The sequence below is a fragment of the Salvia hispanica genome, chromosome 6 (assembly GCF_023119035.1).
Source record: "Salvia hispanica cultivar TCC Black 2014 chromosome 6, UniMelb_Shisp_WGS_1.0, whole genome shotgun sequence".
NCBI lineage: Eukaryota > Viridiplantae > Streptophyta > Magnoliopsida > Lamiales > Lamiaceae > Salvia > Salvia hispanica.
This window is the reverse complement of record NC_062970.1, coordinates 41,879,821-41,896,608: the sequence shown is the minus strand read 5'-3', so window position 1 is coordinate 41,896,608 and position 16,788 is coordinate 41,879,821. Positions and strand designations below refer to the sequence as shown.

The window sequence follows — 16,788 nt, the reverse complement described above, 5'->3', positions numbered from 1 at the left end:
AAATAGACGAAATGGTGAAACATCATTTCTCCATGCTTTATTAACCCATTTTCCCATTTCAAAACCCTTGTTCCTTCGATCTTCATAAATTGCAATTACTTCTTCAAATTTGGAGAGAGAAGCCCTTTTGGTTCATGGATATTGATCTCTGCTGGAAAACTGGGGGGTGCTGGATTTTCTCTCTCATCACATTTTCATGGCTACAAAATCATCATCATCTCATATTGCTCCTTTTCTAATCCTTTTATTTCTCTCTCTTCCATCTTTCTTGGAGGCTTCCTCGGATTCTAAGGAAATGGTTACTCTCTCTCATGATCCCATGATGAGGAGGCTGAGTGATGAGAGAGAGACTACAGCTACTGTTTCTTCTTCAAAGAATGAAAAGTTCAAGAAAAATCAAGATTTCTATGGTGCGGCTAAGCATGAGGTTCCGAGTGGTCCCAATCCGGAGTCGAACTGATGTATTATGTGTCGGAATCTGGTGAAGATGCTCAGATTGTTAATTTGAAGGTACTGTAATATATGATTTGATCATGAGTTGTTTGGATATAGTTTATGGAGACAATTATGTTATTCTAGTGTTTGATTTTCATGCTGGTTGTATTTGTATGCTGGTTGTATTTGATTTTCATGTGTGTTTTTCTATGAAAGGCCTATTGGTTGAGGGGATATGGGTCTTATGCATTAATTAGGGTTTCAACATATGCAGTGTGTTAATAATACAATTAATAAACTATGTATCTAATTACCCTGGATACTACGGGAAAATTCATTTTAAAATCGGTTGTCATATTATTGATTCATTGTGTATTTCTCCATAGAAATTTGTGAAAATTGCAAACCTCGTGATTTATAATTGTGTTTTTGAAAATTTGTGAAATTTGATTATATTTGGTATATATGCCATATTTTCATTAATTTTCATTTTTTGGGGTGTTGGAAGAATCAGAAATTCAGTGATGTGCAAAAAAGTGAGAAGTGTGTTAAAGTTATTTTGAGTGGATTTTTGCATTTGTCGCATAAAGAGGTGGGTTCCAACTTCTCTCATGATTTGATAATTATGACTAAGGTGAAAATTTTGAATAATTGATGCTTGTCTCTCTACGTCATGGAAAAATGACATATGCTAAATGCTATGCTTGGCTAGGCCGCTAGGGATATGAATGTATATTTAAATTTAAAATTCAAAATTTTGAAATTCTTGAATTAATTTGATGTAATTGGCTTCTAAAATTTTGCGTTTGGTTAAATTGTATCCTTAACTATATGGCAACTGGTTTCAACTATGAAAATTAGCTATATCAAATAATATGCCACAATGTTCATATGAAAAAATATATATTTGTATAATTATTCTCTTGATTAATTATTTATTTTAACTATTGATTTCGAAATTCATTTACTACTGCGACGACGACGACGACTAGAATTGGACCTCGTGTTGTTCATTGGGCTGGTTCAGGGCCGTAACCTTCAGAGAGAATAGGACATTTGCTTTTTCTTTTTCTATATATGCCTTATATATACATATATACAAACAATTCAATGCATGTATCAATAGCTCTTTCTAGGGAGATTTGCAATGTGGATTGAACCCTAGCTAGTTAAACAACATATGTTTTCATGAATAACATTAACATAAAATATTTCATATGCAAGTCGAAGCAGTTGAAACAAATACACAAATTCAAAAGGCAAAGCCTTGAATTTAAACATATATGATATGCCATTTTAAACACTATGCAACCAACCACTTGTTGCAAATGACTAAGTTTAGTGCCCTCCGCCACCTCCGAACCCTGCGCCACCACCAAAGCCGCCGCCCCCTCCAAGGCCACCACCAAAACCTCCCCCACCTCCAAAACCTCCACCTCCACCTTCCACCACCAAAACCACCACCACTAAACCAACAAACAAACTCGAAAACCCTCCTCTCATTATTTTCTGACAAACCCTAATCACCACATGCATGCAAAAGTGATGCATAATCCCACCCTACTTATAGAAGTGGAAAATTAAAAAAAATAATACAAATGGTGGAGATGCTGTGCACATGGTAGGTTCAGCGCTACAGCTCACAATGCATATATGAATTAAATGTGTGTAGTTTGAGAGTTATTACCCTCAACTGTCACCCTGCTCATTCTAACTCGACATTGGTCTCAAATTTACTTCTCCGAATCATGACTCTTGACTTTCCATCCCGAACTCTAAGCAATCACAGTACTTGTATTCATTGTAGTAATAATTTTCATTGAAATAGCGCTATTAATGTGATACATAAAATTTTGATATGGAGAGTTTGATCCAAATTCTGTTTAATTTTTTTTCAGATTTCGGTTCGGTTCAGTTTGGCTTGTATACATTAAAATTCTCAAAATTTGAAATTTATTTTTGTATATACATATTTTAAAATGAAGATAATATTATAAAAATAGGTTTAGGATTTTCACGTTAATTTTTTGGATATGTTGTTTATACTAGTACTACTTATCTATTTTTTTGTATGTTCTAGAAAAATAATTTTTGGATTTTTTGCTATTTTTATGCAATTTGGCTTTTTTTTGGTTCAACTTGATTTTCATGGTTCAAATTTAAAATTTTCGACTTAAATTTTTGGACGATTCAGTCGAGTTCAGATTTAGTTTTTCCAGAAAATTTCGTTTTTCGGCTTTGTTCAGTTTGGGCAAACATCCGGAATGGGGCAACAAAGTTATACGCTTATACTCCCTAGCTAGCTAGTACGTACTGTCCAATAATTCATGGTGTTTGTAGCTAATCTACTACTGAGCTTCACCTGTCACATGTTACATTACAATATATCTTTGATCGTACGGCGGATAGCAACATGATTGTGATTTTATTAAAACTTTATCCATTAAGTAAATTATTTCATAGTATTAATTATTAAGTGAGCATTTGTATAGGATAATTTTGAAGACGTGGGCGTGAGCCAACTAATGATATTTTTCACGAAATTTGCTAAACACGTTAGATTTTATAAATAAATAAAAAATATAAATTGGTTTTCAAATGCTCTATGGAAATGTATAGTTGACTACATATTTCAAATGCATTAAATGAAAAGCATTGCGCGTTGTGTATAATAAATTGAGTGATTTGATTTGAAACGGATAATATCCAAACTTGCTTCAATTATGGCAAAATGGAAAGTCCGTCGCATGCAAGAATAATGAAAGTTGGGATTCATTAGGAGCCACATAGCAACTTGTTGAAAAATCATGAAAATTGGTTAAATTTTTATTTGTCTCGCAGCTTTAAAAATTAGCTAAAAGATTACTACTAAGTTTGGATTTGCTCTTAGTTATTCTATAATAGTTTTTTTTTTTTTTTTTGTGTTAAATTACATTTCATATGCTAGACCTAGTAAAAAAATTAAATACGAATTAAACAATGTTGTCCATTCATCAAGGAAGCAATATCACTTGATTGAAAAATTGAAACAATATATTACAAGAAGGGATAGAGTCAAAGTTTAATCAAACTTTATCTACGAAAAGTCAAAGTTTGTTTAAGTAATGGGAGTCAAACTGCATTGTATTTTCATGCCAAATACTGTGGAATAGTATATAGTACTGTTAATAGTAGCTAGTAATTATCAATAGTGATATTTCAAAATAACAAAGTATAATTTGAATTAGCTTTGCGTATATTGAAAGCTACAATTAAATAGGCTAGGTACACAAACATTAAATCTCAATAAAAGTCTTGTTGGCTTAGGCAAACGTTTTATTGGTACTAAATTTTGAAGGAATATATAATATACTCCTACAATCATAATTTAAACCATCAAAGACAATCCTAGGAGAACATATGCTTTTACGAAATCTTCTTTTCCACTTCCTTTACTTTGGTCACGAAAATGTAATGTAAAAACTAAAAAGTAAGATAAGTGTATATGCATAAAAAGAAAGTACTAATAACATCCATTAATGTAGTTAATTATGTACTTATGTGTATTATTAAATCTTTCATTTATCAATTTAGTTACCTTATGAATCTAAGTTTGAGCTTTTAACAAGTTTCCACTAACCATTACTATTAATTATAACCTTAAAAAATATTGTCCCAATTACTAGAGTAGAAGTGATTGAGTAAGAATAAAGTTAGTAATTAATTTTGTACTGCAAGATAGTATTTGTCACAGTAGACTTTAATGACTTCATAGTTAATTAGCTTTGAATTTTTGTGGACTTTATCGAATTGTTTGGTGGTTGGCATTCATGAACATTAATTGTAATTTCCTAAGGGTTCCATTATTTAGGGGATTGTCACATGCATACCTAGAAATGACATGGCAATGCTCCATATATTGTGCGTGCAACTTTTTTACAAACATTTTGGACTTTTTAGTTTCATTCATTTCGATTTTATAGAGAGATATAATAAACAACAAAATCCTAAAATTTGATCATATTATCAAAAAAAAAAAACTTGTTTTACTGAAACGACATCGTTTGAGCACCACCAAATTAAAAGACATCATTCTATACATTGGTGAGTTAATTAAATGAGAAAAAATGTAATTCCATGATTTAATATTCGGTTATTTAATTGATAACATGATTAATTCAAACATTATAAGACTAGACAAAACTTGATCAAATTTTGTGGTCTATAATCCCTTTTATCAATTATACTTAACCCGTTTTAGCTTTATCACATATAAGATGTAACTAGAAATTTTATTTGATGAACTCATTCGAACCATTTTCACGTGTATTAATCTAATAATAACTCCATAGGTAGGAATATAATTATTGAAGACAAATTTCAATGGATATCCATATAAGTTAAGTCAAATAATACAAAGAGAACCTTTTTTTATATATATATAAATCGATCTTATTCCATTCCAATTCTATCTTGACACCTTCCAAGAAAAATAAAATATCGAATTCGATGGATTCCAAATTGACGGGTTAGTGTAAGCTTATTTTTGCAATTATGCACTCTTCAGTGTGTGGCCATGTGGGGGTGGGGGTGTTAAGATAATATTAACTCAAACAGGTAGAATAGGAATATATTAAAAACAATAATATCAGTTAGTACAAATTTATTTCAAACAATTTTTTGTCTAGTAAAGGAGAGTATTGATATAATCATCTTGAGAAGTTGAATAGTAAAACCCCAAAAGCCAATCCCAGTATTCCAAGTGAAAGCAGAAAATGAAGAAACTTAGTTGACTCCTCCGGCTTGACGCCGGAATCTTTGGCCACCACCGGTGGTGAATCCACAACTTCAACTTTTGTGGTGGAGTCCACCTCGCCAACGTAGAATTCATCCAACATTAATCTTGCAGCGCTGCCATGGCCTACATCTTCAAATTCTTGACTTGCGTCACCACCTAGAAAAATAACAATATTTTTTAAAATCTCATTTTGCTTATTTTATGATGAGTAAATAAGGGTTAATTTACACTACTATATTGTCGCACGACTCGTACCTGCCTGTCCCAGTATGACTTCGTCACCGCCAGGATGCTCGTCTAAGTAGCTTGTAACATTATAGACCTGTATTTCATTTTCGAGACATGGAAACAATGTATATACAAGCAAACACTACATAGGTGTGATCAATTGCTAACTTGACCGATTGCTATTCTGCGTATATAAATATAATACTATTCATTTGTATAAGTAGAGATGTCAAAACAAATCTGTTCTAACAAGGCCTAAAGCTTATCCAGCCCAAACCGCTCATTCAGCCCATTGGCATCATAAATACTGAATCGATAAAAATTAAGAGATCATGCATATGTTGCTATAAATTTCACTAAAATAATTATGTTTTTCATCTAACTAAGTTTAGTGAACCAAACAAATTTACCCCATGCTGCCATAATCATAGATATATTTTCTTTTAGAATATTATACTAGTACACAATGATTGTACATTATAGTATTTTTTTACTGTTACTCCAGTTGACTTTTGCACACTAGAGGCAGAGTCTAATTTCATCTCCAGCTTTGATTTTATTGTAAATATTTAAAATGTTTTGGAGCTCATTACAGAAAATGGAGTTTGCTCGTTAGTAAATTCCCCAACGAAAGTTTTTTGGGAGTTAAATTAATTTTATTCACCAAACCCGAAATAAGCTTTCATGTAACTAAAAAATAGACACAATTATTAATTACAGAAGAAGATGAGAAAAAGAAGAAGAAATAAATAAATACCTTTCCATTGATTATAACCCAGCAATCATCAGAAGTTTTGTGTGCAGAGACATCAGAATATGTGAATACTTTGCCCTCTACACCCATTTTCTTTCTTCAACTTTAAAGCTAAAACTAAGAGAGAGTTTAAGCAATTATTGGTTGTATGTCTTTATATATAGGCATAGTACTAGTGATATTAATTAAGTATTCCGATGCTACAAATATAAGAATCTTATAATAACATGCATAGTTAGGTTATTGACAGGGGTGATACCATATTTTATCATTAACTTAGGTGGAGTTTTCAAGCTTGTCAATTTGTTGTTTGTTTCAATAATTACATTGTTTATAGAAAGAGTCCTTTGAATCAACTGTCGCTTAGCAATCGAAGCATGGGGATCACTATTGGAACGTTTTCCAAATATTGGACTAAACTTTAAATTTGATCAAATTAATTAATATGCAATTAATATTATGCCTTGTGATAAGTTGGACAATTTTTATAGGTCATCACATGATATGAAACATAATTCGAACTCAAAATTTTTGACCTTATACATTATCACTCTATCATAAGCCAGCTCACACAAACTATTTTTCCCTTTTGATTATGAGGCTTATCATCCACCGTTCACAATTATATTTGGGTTTTGCTCATAAATTTAAAATAGACTTTAAATTCATGTATTTCTTCCCAACTTTCAAAGTTAACGTGTACAAATTCAAGTATTTAAGTGTAGAATAACAATTTCCATATAAGTATTATACTTCTTCCGTTTCTTAATAATAGGAACTCGTTCATTTTTGACCTGTTCTTTAAAAACATGAATTCCATAGTAGGAAACTTTTATTCTCTCAAACACGCTTTTTCTTTCTATCTTTACCAATTTTGCATTAAACTCGCTAGGGATGTCAATATAACACACAACCCGCGGGCCGGCCCGAATAGCCCGCCAATTTTATAGGGTTAGGGCTGAAAATTGCTAGCCCGATAAAATTACAGTCCGATTAGCCCGCAACCCGTTAGGGCCAGACCCGAAAACCCGATGGGCTGGCCCGAAAGTCCGATAAAATTTCTATCGTTCTATTTGTTTGACTCTAATTCGACACTTCATTAGTTATTTTATGATATAGAGTACTAAAAAAATAACTTTCAATTTTATATATTAAATATATAAATTATATATTAAATTTTTATTAACATAATAATAGATATATAAATTAAAAACTTCAAATTCACTAAAAAATATATTTAAATTTCTAAAAGATGCTTTAAAATTTCTTGATGTTTATGTTTTATTTTGCATAAATCTCAAATATTAGTATATGATGGTGTTTATATTTGAGTTTAAACATATATCTCAAATATATCATAATTAAATATTTTACATTTTATAAATATAATTAATTTTCACCATTATTTATTGGATTGATCGCATGTTAATTTTATCGATAGCAACCCGATTAGCCCGCTGGGCTAGCCCGACATCCGGGCTTCTAGGGTTAGGGTTGAACTTTTATAACCCGAAGAAAAGCACAACCCGATTAGCCCGCACCCGATTGACCCGCAATCCGAATAGGGTTGGCCCGAAATCCGGTGGGCTGGCCCGATTGACATCCCTAAAACTCGCATGTTATTTTAAAAGTTCTTATTTTTAAGAAAAAGTATAAGTAAAACGATGTCGTTTGATAAAGCAATAATGATGTAAATTTTTCATGTATTTAATAAAGTGATGTGTAATGATAAAGTTGTTAAGTTAGAGTAATTATTGAACACTTAAAAGTTCGTTTTGATGGTGTGATTAGTGTTGTAAATTGTTTTCATATATTTAATAAAATGATGGTGTTGATTTTTATTAAAGGAAGTTAAAAATTGGGCCTTGCCGAATAAAACCGGCCCGAATATCTTACCTTTACCTTCACTGCTATAAGGGCCCAAATCAGGTAAATCAAGAATGCAACACGAATTTAATTTCAGTTTGATTTTGTGTCTTCGCCTTTGAATCAATCACTCGCATCTCAAGGAAAACCCTCAACCCCAAATCCCAGTCGATCGAAAGCCCTAATTCTGCGCAATGGCTACGACGGTGAGCTGCGCCGGTGGGCTACTGGCTATGCTGAACGAGACCCACCCCGCTCTCAAGATACACGCGCTCACGCATCTCAATACCTTTGTCACCTACTTCTGGCCGGAGATCTCCACCTCTGTCCCGATCATGTATTCTCCTTCTTTCTTTCCTATTCTCATCTGATTGCATCAATTGGGCCTTCTCTCTCTTGATTTGTGCTTGTTGTTTTCACATTGTCGAGAATTTCGATTGTGTTGGTCGAGTTGATTTGAAAATTGGGACGTTTGTTGTGATCCTTTTTAGTAAAGTTATGTTCTTTACAGCTTGATGATCGACATGTTTGATTTTCTGATGGGATATGCTTGAATTTCTGATGTATTGTAATCCCTGAATTCTAGAAATAGCATCAATTAGAGGGAATTCAGTGAGCTGAGCTACAGGTTTTTGATTGGTTTAGTTTTAGGCATTAGGTCTGATAGACTTCCAAAGTTGAATAGATGGTATTGGTAACCTAACCAACAGTATAGGTAGCAACACAAACTTAAGTTATGTTCATGAATCTAAATAAGCAACTGCATCCATATAATGACTAGACATAAACCAGCATGTCCTATCTGTACCTTGGTATTTACTGATGAGTATTTACCATTTGGGATCTTTAGTCACTTATTAATACCTGATATTTAAGCAAGATTTGGTTGGGTTTGAATTTGTCTTGGAATTCAGTTTTGATCAAGTCAGTATATGTATATTCTTGACTGTAATTAGTGAGTTAATGATATGATCTAATATGACTGCAGCGAAAGTTTATATGAAGATGAAGAATTCGAACAAAGGCATCTGGCTGCCTTGCTTGTTTCCAAGGTATAATATGGTTACACTTATAGCCATTTCCTCTGTGTTTGGTTTTAGAAATTACACTTTTTAGGTGAAGTGTTGTTTGAAGCATGATAAATTGTTACCTCCTTTAGTTTCTTTTGTCTTCTTTCACATTGTACATATGTTTCTCCCACCAGGTTTTCTATTATCTTGGTGAACTTAATGACTCACTATCATATGCTCTGGGAGCTGATCACCAGTTTGATGTGTCAGAGGATTCTGACTATGTTCATACTCTTCTCGGTAAGAAGTTAATTTTCAATGTTTCCCTTTGATATTATGTGATATTCACTATTTCACTTACACTCTTGCTTTTTGTTATCTTCTTGTTTCCCTCAGCGAAAGCAATTGATGAATATGCTAGTCTGAAGACTAAAGCAGCTGAGGCAAATTATGAATCAGCAGTAATTGACCCTAGACTGGAGGCAATTGTGGAGAGAATGCTTGATAAGTACGTCAATTGACATCTTCATGTTACTAACAATAGCTATGTGGTTTCAATTCATAACTTTGTATTGCCATTTCTTTCCTTTTTTACAGATGTATTGCGGATGGAAAATACCAACAAGCTATAGGAGTTGCTATTGAATGCAGACGATTGGATAAGCTTGAGGAAGCAGTTATAAAGAGTGACAATATTCATTCTACTATCAATTACTGCATTGATGTCTCTCATAACTTTATATATAGAAGAGAGTATCGCCTTGAGGTGAATTTTTTTGAGCCCATTGGATAGTTACGTTTGCAGCCAAAATTAATGAGATATGTTAATGGCTGAAGTCTTTAGCATTTATGGAAGCTATATGTGTAATAGATTTATAAAAATGATATTCGTGTTCTTCTTCAACTTAAACAGGTGTTCCGACTTTTGGTCAAGATATATCAACAATTGCCCTCACCTGACTTCTTGAGCATGTGCCAGCGCCTAATGTTTTTGGATGAGCCCGAAGGTGTAGCAACCATATTGGAGAAACTCCTAAGATCTGAAAATGCAGATGATGCATTGTTGGCATATCAAATAGCATTTGATCTAGTGGAGAATGAACACCAAGCCTTCCTTTTGAAGGTACGAGATCAGCTCCCTAATGCCAAGAAGTTGCAGCCTTCAGAGTCAAAGCAGACCGAGTCTGCGCAGCCAGATGTTGTGCCAGTAGCTGATGCTGCGACAGTCGCTGATGCTGCAACTGGCAGTAATGCCGTTGTATCAGAGGAGGTTCAGATGACAGATGTGACTCAAGCAGATGATAGGGCAACATGTTCCGATCCACGTGAAGCTGCTTATGATGAGAGATTAACGAAAATGAGAGGAATTTTGTCTGGAGAGACTTGCATACAGTTGACTCTGCAGTTTTTACATGGCCATAACAAGTAGGTGTTTCACTAATTTGTTCTTAGTCTTGGATTTCTTCTGACATAGTAAAAGTGAAGTGGTCTAATAAATATTGGATTTGTTCTCTCTTTTCAGATCAGATCTTCTCATTCTTAAGACGATAAAGCAATCTGTTGAAATGAGAAATAGTGTTTGCCACAGTGCAACTATATATGCCAATGCTCTTATGCATGCTGGAACAACTGTAGACACGTTTCTTCGCGAGAATCTGGTATGTACCCATTGGCTGAATCTGAGTTATATAAATATTTCCTTCATTAGTCATAAATCATAATCGTATGTCTATGTACTATTTATTCTCCTAATGCTCCATACTAATTGTGTGTCAGGACTGGCTGAGCAGGGCAACAAATTGGGCTAAGTTTAGTGCTACTGCAGGACTTGGGGTTATCCACAGAGGTCATTTGCAGCAAGGAAGATCGCTAATGGCACCTTACTTACCACAAGGTGGGGCTGGTAGTGGTGGTAGCCCTTATTCCGAAGGTGGTGCTCTGTATGCTCTTGGTTTAATCCATGCAAATCACGGGGAGGGCATTAAACAGTTTCTCAGAGAGAGTTTGCGTAGTACTAATGTTGAGGTTTGTACTTTGATCTTTTTAGCGATATTATACTCTTGTTTTTATATGACTTAGTATCTAAATGCTGGAAATTGACAAATGGTGCAGGTTATTCAGCATGGTGCCTGCCTCGGTCTTGGTCTGGCGGCTTTAGGCACGGCAGATGATGAAATTTTTGATGAGATAAAAAATGTTTTATACACAGACAGTGCTGTTGCTGGTGAGGCTGCTGGTATAAGTATGGGTTTATTGATGGTTGGAACTGCTAGCGAGAAAGCTGGAGAAATGCTTGCTTATGCTCATGAGACGCAGCATGAGAAGATTATTAGGTAATTATTGATTTTCCATTCAAGGCTAGTAAACATATTACTGCATGTAATGTTTTGTTCCTTACTTTTATTTCATTCTGCTTTTTGGCAGGGGTTTGGCATTGGGTATTGCACTTACTGTCTACGGGAGAGAGGAAGAAGCCGATACTCTGATTGAGCAAATGACTAGAGATCAAGACCCTATCTTGCGTTATGGTGGAATGTATGCTCTGGCATTAGCATACAGGGGAACAGCAAACAATAAGGCCATACGTCAACTGCTGCACTTTGCCGTATCAGACGTGAGTGATGATGTCAGAAGGACTGCTGTTCTTGCCCTTGGATTTGTTCTATATTCTGATCCGGAACAGGTTGGTACCTTCTTTGGTGTTCTTTCTGCTAATCTGTTGTTTATTAACTTTGCTTGAAAATCAAGGGAGAAAATTGTGTTTATGGGATGTTAAACTTGTCTATCTTGCTTCCTCTTAGATCTAAGTGCTAAGCAAGTGTTCTTCCCTATCATGACTAATTTTTTTATTTACACTTACACAAAATGCAGACTCCTCGAATTGTTTCGCTGCTATCAGAGTCATACAACCCACATGTTCGTTATGGTGCTGCACTAGCTGTTGGAATTTCTTGTGCAGGTACTGGTCTTAGCGAGGCCATATCATTGCTAGAGCCTTTGACATCAGATGTTGTTGACTTTGTCCGCCAAGGTGCTTTAATTGCAATGGCAATGGTGATGGTGCAAACCAGTGAAGCCAGTGATTCCCGTGTTGGTCAGTTCAGGTATTATTCTGACTATACTGGTATACTTAACTTATCTTCATGCCTTAACCATATCCATTAGTATTCTTTCAGCTTACATTGTCTTTTGTTCATAGGCGACAATTGGAGAAAATAATCCTTGACAAACATGAAGACACAATGAGCAAGATGGGTGCAATTTTAGCGTCTGGAATTCTAGATGCTGGTGGAAGGAATGTGACCATCAAGTTGCTTTCAAAGTCGAAGCATGATAAAATCACGGCAGTTGTTGGCCTGGCTGTATTCAGTCAGTTTTGGTACTGGTACCCACTTATATATTTCATTAGTCTGGCGTTTTCACCAACTGCATTGATTGGTTTGAACAATGACCTGAAAGTGCCGAAGTTTGAGTTCCTATCACACGCAAAGCCATCATTGTTTGAGTACCCGAAGCCTACGACTGTACCTACCACTACTTCAGCTGCTAAGCTACCTACAGCAGTTTTATCAACATCGGCTAGAGCCAAGGCCAGGGCTAGTAAGAAAGATGCGGAGAAAGCAAATGCTGAGAAGGCCGATCCAAGTTCTGGGAAGGGTAAAGCAACTGAGAAAGATGGCGACTCTATGCAGGTAATCTGCTTTCTTTCCTTACCTTTTCTTTGGTATATGGATGATGCATGTGGTGATATCATCTGCACCTATTTTTTGTATGTATATGCTTATATATATATATATATATGGTTGCCATGAGAGTTTGTAACGGTGAACATGTGAAGTTGCTGACTTTGAGCTTTTCTGTGTCTTATGTTACCAGATTGATAGTGCCGCAGAAAAGAAGGCTGAACCTGAGCCATCATTTGAAATCTTGACCAACCCGGCTAGAGTGATTCCTGCCCAAGAAAAATTCATCAAGTTTCTTACAGACAGTAGATATGTGCCGGTGAAGTCAGCACCCTCAGGCTTTGTTCTGCTAAAAGACCTTCGCCCAAGTGAACCTGAGGCATTAGCTTTGACCGATTCACTCTCATCCACAGCACCAAATGCTACTGGTGCACCAGCCACCGGTCAGCAGGGCTCTGCCTCGTCAATGGCAGTGGATGACGAGCCTGCACCGCCACAAGCGTTTGAATATACATCATAGGTTGGAATGCGCCAATTTCTTTTCTCCAAGATTCTGCAGATAAATCCCAACAGATGGCCTGAAAATCAGTTATAACCGAATGTCAATGTTGGTTTTATCTGGTGCTTGTCATTCCACCCCGCTCAATCATGTTCATTTCTACTTTATATATAAACGCGGGGAAATAGAGAACTGTAGAAAACTGCATTAGCCACGGTGCTGATCGCGAACACATAATTTCTCTATAGATGTATGGGTTGCAGGAGAGACCCAGGCTGTTTAATTTGCTCATTGGATTAACTTGGCTGTAATTTTATTCTCACTTCTACATAAACTGGATCTTAGGATTTCTTTCATCGATTGAGCTATTTTTATCACTAGCATGTTCTCATGTTTTTGCCATTGCCATTGCCATTATATTGAGACACGGTTTAATCTCTGCTTGTTTCTACACTGATGCAGTCCGTTATCATGCAATTGCTCATGACCAGTTTCTTGATTTTCATCTATATTAAATAAGAGTGAACTACATAAATGGTACTTGATCTTTCACTTTCGCACATAAATGGTACCTGATCTTTATTTTTATATCGTTTTTGGTAACCAGTGACAAAAATAACCCTAGGTACCAAATATGTGATTTTTTTCATGGAGGATATTTTTGGAAATTTTCATTAAATAGTACCAAATATGTGATTATTTTTTCTTCCTTTCTTATTTCTCTTTTTCTTCTTTAGTTTCTTCTTTTTTTTTTTTTCTTCATTTTCTTCTTTCTTTTTAGTATTTTATCTTCCTTTCTTTTATCTATTTTCTCCTTAGTTTATGTTTCTTTTTCCTTCTTTTTGCTTCTTTCTTTTTAATGGTTTATACATACATCTAATTGCATTCATAATATAAAAAAAAATACTTAATTAAATTAATTATTTAAAATAATTAAATAAATTGAATATTTTTTATTAAATTATTTTATATTCATTTTAAGGTTGAAACACCTAACTAAAAATATTCAACTTTTTATATCATTATGAATACAATTCACAAAGATAAATTTTTATTAAGATTATATTGAGTAGTTACTAATTTAATGTAAAATAATAATAATAATTATTACATGATATTATGTGATTCATAATTTATATAATTATACTACAATTATTTATTAATTACTATCAATTTTTAGCATTATAACAATAATAATTAGATATAATTATAATTATAATTATATTTAAGTATAATATTAACAATGAATATTAATATTAATATTGATTAATAATAATAGAATAAAGAATTAGGAGAATGAGAGAAGATATTATAATATCACTTTTAGTACTAATTTTATATTTGCTCAAAATACCCTTTATGATATAAATGGAATCATATATTTGTTTAAAGGATAATTTGGGAAGAAAATTATATCAGGTACCAAAAATGTGATTTATAAATACCAAAAACGATATAAAATAAAGACCATGTACCATTTTATGTAATTCACTCGTTAAATAAATGAAATAGCCACTAACAATTCAGAAAAATTTAAAAATCTGCATACAGCTGTAGCCAATAATTCATAACCCTAATTGATCGGCACACAGCCTTAGCCCCCAAGTCATCGCTAAAATAGGCAATTTATAAAAGGAAAATCCACTCCATTATTTTAACAGGGGTTTAGGGGTTTAGGGTTCAAATGAAAATGGCATCCTCAATTCTCCTCCAATCTTGTAAATTCAGTAGAATGAGGATGCTGAGCAACACAATGGCATCCTCAATTCTCCTCCAATCTTGCAAGTTGAGTAAAATGGCATCTGAGCCACGGAAAGTATCATCCCCTTACCTGTTACTACCGTCGTCCTACGAAGCCGGGTATAAAGAGGTGTACAGCCTGGCAGAGAAGGAAGTGGTGAGCATCGACAAGGCAGCGGCGGCGCCGGCGTGGGCACAAGGCGGGCGGGTGAAACATGTGGGATGTTCCCACGGCTGGGTGGCCTCATTCAATGAGGAGAATCGTCAGGCTTTCCTCTTCAATCCCCTCACCGGTTCTCACATAAAGCTTCCCGACATCGATCACGCCTTTCCCGCACAGCCACCCTCACCCTTCGGCACTCGCCCCATCAACATCATCCTCTCCTCCTCTCCCGACGCCCACGACTGCCGCGCGATCATGCGCTACGCCCCTTCCTCCGGCATTGCGGTCTGCTCCCCCGCCCACAGCAGCACCAGCTGGCTCCCCGTGTGCGGCCAAGGCCTTTACCACGTGATCGGCTACTCCACCCGCCAGAACCGCCTCTTCTGCCTGACCAATAAGTCGGACTCGGACTTGGAGCTCGAGTGCTGGAGCCTCCAACATCCGTGGTCGTTTTTCTGGAAGGCCCAAATTTATACGTCTTACGGGTACGAGGACGAGCACTACCACTGCCCTCGATATCTGGTGATCGATGAGCACTCCGAGCGACTATTTATAGTGATACGTGTTGTCTCGGAAGAGGGCGGGGAGGATGAGGATAGGATTGATGAGCCAGCGTCCTTTTGCAAATTATGTGGAAACTACAAGTCATTCTATTGCAGATGTGGAAACAGCGAGGGAGACGAGCGGGAATGCAGGTTCCTTGATTCCTACACCACTTGCCCGAGATTGCAAAATTGGTCGCAATACATGGTTGAACAAGCGCTGCTTGATATCTACATTACCGAGAAGAGAAATGGAGATATCTCTGAAGAGGAGGAGGAAGAGGAAGAAGGAGAGGAGGAAGAGGAAGAGGATGGTGGTTCCATCTGTTACTCGCACAAAACCATTCGTTTCCACGCGTACGAATTTGATTGCAAAAAAGGTGAAATGAGGTGCATGGAGTCTTCATTGGATGGTTTGGCAATGTTTGTCGGAGGCAACCACTCGTTTGCCCTGCCCGCGGCGGACTTCAACTTGAGCCCCGATTCCATTTATTTCACCCCAGATGGTGTGAATTACATTAGCCAAGGCGGTAGAAATGACGATGTTGGGATCTATAGTTACGTGGATGGCAAAATATCTTCCATCGATTGTCCCTGTGAGTCTCAGATATCCACCACTTCCACCAGGATTGCTCCACCCATGTGGCTCACCCCAAATTAGTCAGTTCAGTAGTAGTAAATCTGTTTCTTAGTGTTCTGCTTTATCATCTTAATTGTTAGGAGTATCTTATTAGCGAGCAAGCACCTTCCCTATTTTCTTTGGTTTTTGTTGTCAAGGAAAGGTGTAGTTTCTCTGCTTCACAAAAAATGAATATAAATGGAGTAGTATTACTATTATGAACCTGATTTTGTCCCTGCTTCCTCATACATCTTTGCCAAAGACTTATCTGTACAATTGTAGCATATTTGACAGCCTGCACATCTCAACATGTTTTCCCCTGAATTTGCTTTCAGAAAAGAAAAGAACAGAAGCATTGCCAAACAGAGAATTGGCTGCCCTGTCTTTTCTTTTGCAGGCAGTTGTGGAGAAAGATAAGGCATGTCCAAAAATACAAGCTAGTCCTGATCAGATCACATTGCTCAAGTGCTCA

At 35.7% G+C, this 16,788-nt stretch overlaps 2 protein-coding genes across 2 annotated transcripts; one reads left to right on the top strand and one right to left on the bottom strand.

Moving 5' to 3' along the window:
* Positions 1-5,018: 5,018 nt before the first annotated feature.
* On the bottom strand, positions 5,019-6,332 carry LOC125196925 (cytochrome B5-like). The gene is made up of 3 exons (XM_048095591.1): positions 6,198-6,332; positions 5,468-5,534; positions 5,019-5,368 (listed from the first exon to the last, which is right to left on the bottom strand). Exons 1-3 carry the CDS (start codon positions 6,282-6,284, stop codon positions 5,124-5,126), a joined length of 399 nt encoding a protein of 132 aa, XP_047951548.1. The 5' UTR covers positions 6,285-6,332; the 3' UTR covers positions 5,019-5,123.
* A 1,831-nt stretch (positions 6,333-8,163) lies between these two features.
* Positions 8,164-13,608, top strand: LOC125194065 (26S proteasome non-ATPase regulatory subunit 1 homolog A-like). The gene is made up of 13 exons (XM_048092068.1): positions 8,164-8,397; positions 9,049-9,112; positions 9,265-9,370; positions 9,467-9,578; positions 9,668-9,836; positions 9,984-10,495; positions 10,593-10,728; positions 10,847-11,095; positions 11,183-11,403; positions 11,495-11,753; positions 11,942-12,174; positions 12,270-12,762; positions 12,947-13,608. Exons 1-13 carry the CDS (start codon positions 8,255-8,257, stop codon positions 13,271-13,273), a joined length of 3,024 nt encoding a protein of 1,007 aa, XP_047948025.1. The 5' UTR covers positions 8,164-8,254; the 3' UTR covers positions 13,274-13,608.
* The last annotated feature ends 3,180 nt before the right edge of the window (positions 13,609-16,788 follow it).

Coding starts and splice junctions, on each gene's coding strand:
- LOC125196925 (XM_048095591.1), bottom strand. CDS start 6,284: ATGGGTGTAGAGGGCAAAGTATTCACATATTCTGATGTCTCTGCACAC. Junction 5,535..6,197: donor GGGTTATAATCAATGGAAAG/GTATTTATTTAT, acceptor AATGAAATACAG/GTCTATAATGTTACAAGCTA. Junction 5,369..5,467: donor AGTCATACTGGGACAGGCAG/GTACGAGTCGTG, acceptor TTATTTTTCTAG/GTGGTGACGCAAGTCAAGAA.
- LOC125194065 (XM_048092068.1), top strand. CDS start 8,255: ATGGCTACGACGGTGAGCTGCGCCGGTGGGCTACTGGCTATGCTGAAC. Junction 9,371..9,466: donor CTATGTTCATACTCTTCTCG/GTAAGAAGTTAA, acceptor TGTTTCCCTCAG/CGAAAGCAATTGATGAATAT. Junction 10,729..10,846: donor CGTTTCTTCGCGAGAATCTG/GTATGTACCCAT, acceptor ATTGTGTGTCAG/GACTGGCTGAGCAGGGCAAC.